Source organism: Echinococcus granulosus, assembly GCF_000524195.1.
Source record: "Echinococcus granulosus chromosome Unknown EG_S00016, whole genome shotgun sequence".
In the NCBI taxonomy this organism is placed as follows: domain Eukaryota; kingdom Metazoa; phylum Platyhelminthes; class Cestoda; order Cyclophyllidea; family Taeniidae; genus Echinococcus; species Echinococcus granulosus.
In genome coordinates, this window is record NW_020170396.1 from 240,335 (window position 1) to 246,340 (window position 6,006).

The window sequence follows — 6,006 nt, forward strand, 5'->3', positions numbered from 1 at the left end:
ATTGTACAATGCACGATTATACTTTCAGTACGTTGAAGATTGGTACGCATTTTTGAAAACCATCATTTGCGTTTGGATGCAACTTGTCCTCATGATATGCCGGGTGCTTCTTCGATGGATGATGAAATGGTTATATCGAACGATCTTTAGTTCAAACTGTTCAGAAATTCCTTACATCTGCGTCGAATAATGGGGCATTTTAAAGTACTCCTACAGGGTTATTGAGGTGAACAGCAAAGATTGTATAAGCAAGTGGCAGAGTGCAATCCCCTATAGCAGCATGATCTTCATACTCTATCCATGTTCCTATTCAGTGATCTTCATTTTTCAGTGGTAGTTTAGAATTAAAGACCTAGCATTCAGTAATCCCTCCGTTAATATTTACGTGAAATACTGCAAAATTGTGCCTAAATATTACCGGTAAAAGCCAGTTTCATGCCGCTAGAACAGTTTATAGCGCCAGATTAAAGGATAAGATCCTGCACACGTGGCCATCATTAGCCACGGCAGTCTAAGAAAGCACATGACTAAAACAGTTTGACAATTTTCGCACTCAAGGTTGTCAAGTGCTAGGGAAGAAGACGTCAACATTTTCAAAGTACTCGAATTAATTAGTAGAATGTTAGATACTTACTAAAATAGATGCTAACCGAGAGCAAAGTAGGGTGACTTTTCTTTAAAAATGAAATTAAGTTCTATTTTTTTCATATGCACGTATTTTACCAAAAAACTCAATCATTTACTTACTCTACTACTAAATTGTGCTTAACTTATGTAGTTCACAGATCAAAGTATTTTTTTTGGAAGAATTTCCTACTTCAGCGGTTCCTTCATTTGAAGGAGAGATGTTGACATTTTTGCCCCACATAGCTACGATCAAATGACGAGAAAATGATAACAATGCCTATGTAAATGCTAACGGTAACCATGCTAATGTGGGCAGCTTTTAAGGGTTGTAAAGTACGAATTAACGGATTTTTGCAAAACTAATTTACTAGATATACCTTTCAGCTATACTAATAAACATTAGTGAATATTCTTTTTCAGCATGCTTTTCTTATTTATCTTAGTGAGTCACCTCAAATGGTTCCAACTGGTGGAACCAGAAACCTCCCAGTGATATTTTGCTAATTGACTAATAGTCTTAGTTACTGTAATACGTTAATTTTCGCCTCTGTTTCTAGGTGATAAACCTTAACAGATGGAAGAATAGGTGGTGATCCTCAGCAGAAGGTCCAAAGTGGCATCCATCCTCTCAGCTACTCCAGACTCGTGATCTACAGGAAAGATGTTAACAAGTGAAGAGACACTAGCCGTGAGTAATTCGAACAAGTTGGTTGCGGAATTGTCTACGACACCCATATGAAGATGTCAAATAGGTGAACACGCGGCACCGTCTCGATCTCCCTACTAGATGGGTGGAATCTGATATAGGTATGGGTGGGCAACACTCAAGGAAGAAATATAGGGGACAAGGAGGAATAGACGCGGAACTATGTCAAAATTTGCTTTTAGACTAAAGTTCCTACGACCGGTGATGACACGCTTGATAGCTAGCATATTCTTTCGTCCGCAACACAGTCCCCATGAAAGCCAAAAAGCCAGATTTAGTGGAGTTGCTAACAGGGGTCAGTGACGTTGCGACTAAGTAGCTTCTCAGTTGCACGGAAATTCGATGGCCGGGGTGGGTGGTTGACGAAGGGCAGCGCCGGAGTTGATGCTTAACAGAGAAGAGGGGATATGTAATACGTTTATAGTTTGTCTAATCTCAGTTTTTGTAACGGGTCACTTTGGGGCTCTGCCGCTGTACATCCTCCAAACGGCCTGGTCTCTGGGCCAGGCTAGTAGAGCCAATCTCCAGTATTATAACTTCTTTTATCTTCAAGAAAGTATCGGAGCACTACAATTCATCCAATTGCTTCAACTTATTCGCAAATTCCTCAAACACGTAGTTTGTAAATGCAATCAAGTTCGAAATTATTTGCCATTTGCATCCTTTTGGAAACCGCACTTCACAAACCAAATGCAATTTTTTTAGATATTTTGCAGTCAGAAATAAACCAATCACAAAGCTTGATCGGACAACTAATATACTAAACAAAATTCCATGGAACCCAAACCTTCGGTTGGTTTATGGCCAATCAAGCCACCTCTACACTAAAATTCAAACTTGATAACCGAGGATCCTTGATAATATTAACTTTGAGCCACTTTAATCACCATCGACAAGGTTAAGGCCTAGGATCTGAAGGCTAGCATCTCAGGTTTTCCTAAACGTGGTACACCCGACTTTTGGTGTTTTATCACAAGAATCCAATATTTCAAATTAGTTCAGAGCAGTATGTCCCGTTATACTATACTGTACTCAATCCAAATTATTCTTAAAAAGTTGGAGAATTAAGTTCCTCAGCTTTGGAGCTTACCTAAACACGCCTCGTAAAGTATACAAGCTCCAATTAAAACAGCCAGGTTTAGTCGACAATTTTATGGTATAAAGGACAAGAATAACATAATAAAATAATAAAGGTCAGGACAAATGGTATCATATCTACTGATTAACGTACATCTAGACTTCATAAGGTGTGCAAATAAACAAGGGCAAGGGAACCATCACTTAAACCACACAAACTCTAAGTCTCATGACAACTTATTGCACCATATATGTTTTAATAAAAATGCAAATAACTTTGAATTAAGTCAAACATCAAATCAAAGCAATCAATCTCAGGCACTTGTATGAGTGAAATAACAATGAGCGATTGGTCAAACCACGTATTCCCACCACTATCTACTAGGTGGGTTAAATCATTTTTCACTTCTCACATAAAAGGTGAAACATTACGAAAATTTTGTAAAGAACTCTCACACGTAGGTCATTTCCCAAACACGTTTCATTTCACATATACACAAGCATTATTGTAAGAGGAAACCATGGGCTTGCACAGAAAATCCCATTAACTACGAGTTGGCAATCCACACGGACCATGAACGTGCACACGTACACACACACACACAGTAATCGAGCATCACACGAGCTAACAACATGCTCGGTGAAGCACAAGTCTACTCAGGATCTTCCATATTCACCAATCCATTTTTCACCTTTGGTCATTCTCGAATAGAAAGCGGTTTTGACTATGGATTTGCACAAGCCGAGGTGAACGACAAGACTTGCTATTACCTGGTCTATCGTGCTCTTATCGAGGCTATGGATCGTCCTGCATCGCGATGTTTCGTGGAGATGGACGCGAGATCTGTGCGACTGGTGGAAAAACGATGGCCACACGAAGAAGTACACATCTTCACCAAAGATATAGTGAGTTACTACATGTTTGATCATGGATCCAAATTTGTTGCGTTGTGCATTGATGCAAAACGAAAGGAGAAGAGTGGCTACTGGTTCATCAATTTTGACACAGAAAAACAACTGACAACCTTCTGTGATTGTTTGCACCGTCTATTCGCCATGACGACGGAAAGGAGTGTGGATGATAGGAGCAGCACCATCAGGAGACGTGGAAGCTATCGAGATGGCAGTGATGCGGAAACAATACAAATTGTGAAATGTTGGTGCTGCGGTTCAAGGGTGATTTTACCGAAATGGGTAACGCTAACAGAAAGTAGAGACAGTGGATTTGATGAGAGCCAATACACTGGAAGCAGCCCTAGAAAGATGATACCAACGAATCAGCTACGCAGTTACTATCCCACAAAACGGAAATTTAGATATGCTTAAATAAAGTATCAGTGTCTTACTTACTTCTCAGTGCATTTTGAGGATGGAAGGGGTAACTGGACAAAGAAAGATCAGCTGTGAGTACCTCAATGAGGAAAAATTACATGCTTTTCAAATACTGTACATTTCAGTTTCATAGCAAAATTGGTGGATTTTGTTCAAATTTCTACTAGAAATAATTAAGTGTTTTGGATACAAGAAGGAGGTCTCACGCCAAAAATAGGATTTATGTACAAGTTCAATCAAATAATAGCTTCTGTGAATTTTAAACGTAGAAGTATTAAAATGCAAAATCCACTATACGAATCAAAAATATTACTGTAAAAGTGCCAAACTAATGAGTCCTTGTAGTTTATACCAGAAATATTGGAAAATCAAAATTGAAGAAGCCAGGTTTTAATACCAAAATGTGATAAAAATATTTTTTTTGTTAAAATAACAACCATTATAATAAACACTCCTTTGATACGAGAAAAGTTTGAGAATTGAATTTGGATTACCTCTAGGAACCAAGAAATCTCCATTTCTCAAAACTCCTTTCCATTTTGCGCGTGATCCAGTGACTGTCTATTATTGATGTCAGAAGAGGTCACGGGGAGGCGTACAAAGGATGAAGTGGGGCAGCATCTCCTACTCCATTCCGTTCCATCCTACAGTGCAAATCTTTTCACGAGTCAGGTGTACTACGACCTGAGAGGTCATTGAGTTGCCTTGTAAGGAGGAGACTAGCTGCTGACTAATTTGCTAATCTTCGATGCAACGATTTGTACTGAACAGGTGAATCTCAGCCGTGATTTTTTGTTTGGCTATCGACAAGGAATTTGTTGTGAACAACCCTCTCTACGATTCACTACCCCTTCGCACAAGTCAGGCATATTTGTTTTGGAGCTAAATTGGTGGATGGTGGTGTAAGGTAGTGGATGGATCATTGAGGGATATCCACAGCTGCTTTTCTTTATACAAAGGTGCAAAACGTACAAGAGCCATTATTAATAAATTAGTCAGCCATCAAGCAAACCTACCTTCAACGGCTCGACTTGAAACGTATGCAAGGGAACGACAGATTGATAGCCTTTCAAATCTATGGTCATTTGTTAATGTGATATGGAGGACTTATCCGCTTGGAAGCTCCCATTACGACTTTTCTACGAAGTACAAACAACCTGTTTCATCACTCGCAGTAAACAGTGCTGCCAATTCTTCTTGATACATTAATCTTCAACTGTTCAACTTAGCTATGATATGTACTTCCTCTTTGTTTCGAAGACCAGGTAGACCTCCCCGAAGCGGTGCAGCAGCACCTAGGGATCCATTACTGAAATCGCATTGATTCTTCCTTTTTCGAATAGCGCGTTCGGCTAATGGAACTTCACCAAGTGATGTGTCCATTTTAAGGGAACCCAGTAGAACTTTGGGTCCGAGCTAAACGCAACCGTAAAGCAGTTTCAAACAACACTTTATGATATGAAGGTTTGAAATAGAAAAGTGGCACATACCAGGTCAAAGAGGGAATAAGTCAAGAAGAACGATGCCGAACAAGAACAATAGAAGAAGAACGGAGAACGAAAGAAGAACAAGAACGATACCAACGATAATACTTTTTACACTGAAACTTACATGCCGTGATTTCAAACGCATAGCCCAAGAAATCGCATATTTCAAAATTGATGAATTTGTACTGAAACTTGACATACTAGTTACTTTTGGCAGCTGTAGCATAATGACAAGCTTTCGACACTTTCAAGGGAATGATATAGGGATGTAAGTAAGCAGAACAATCTGACAGTAACTCAAGTAAAAAAACTGTTTTATATTTTCAAACATTGACAACTCAATCTAAACCATAGGCTCTTTATAAATTCACACCTTCAGAATGACCTCTGTCGCTGTAAACCTCTTTATGTCGAAGCAAAGCACTATTCAATCTGACTAGGATCAAAAACATGGCCATTATTAAACTTTGTGCACCCTAGTTAGGATTGCCATTGGTAATAAAGACATGCGCATTTCAGAAAATTCATCAACTCTTGGGATCCCACACCTTAACTCCAGCACAACAATATTTAATACCAAATGGTCACCAAAAAATCACACAACAAAACACAATCACAGGCAATTCGTTTCTTGATCTAATTTTCATGTTTTCACATGTGGGGTTCGCAGTTGTGAGGCAAAAGGAGCTCACAATGAGATTAAGAAAGTAAGCCAGCCAAAAAAGCCCCAACAATCCACTCTATTTTTACACAATGTTACATAAAGTACACAGAGGT

The 6,006-nt window shown here is 39.1% G+C and overlaps 1 protein-coding gene across 1 annotated transcript; it reads left to right on the forward strand. All coding sequences in view use genetic code 11, as the record gives it.

Annotated features, from left to right (window-relative positions):
- Positions 1-3,043: 3,043 nt before the first annotated feature.
- Positions 3,044-3,736, forward strand: EGR_03162 (hypothetical protein; the record flags this gene model as incomplete). The annotated part of the gene is made up of 1 exon (XM_024492411.1): positions 3,044-3,736. One exon carries the CDS (start codon positions 3,044-3,046, stop codon positions 3,734-3,736), a length of 693 nt encoding a protein of 230 aa, XP_024353085.1.
- Between the last annotated feature and the right edge of the window lie 2,270 nt (positions 3,737-6,006).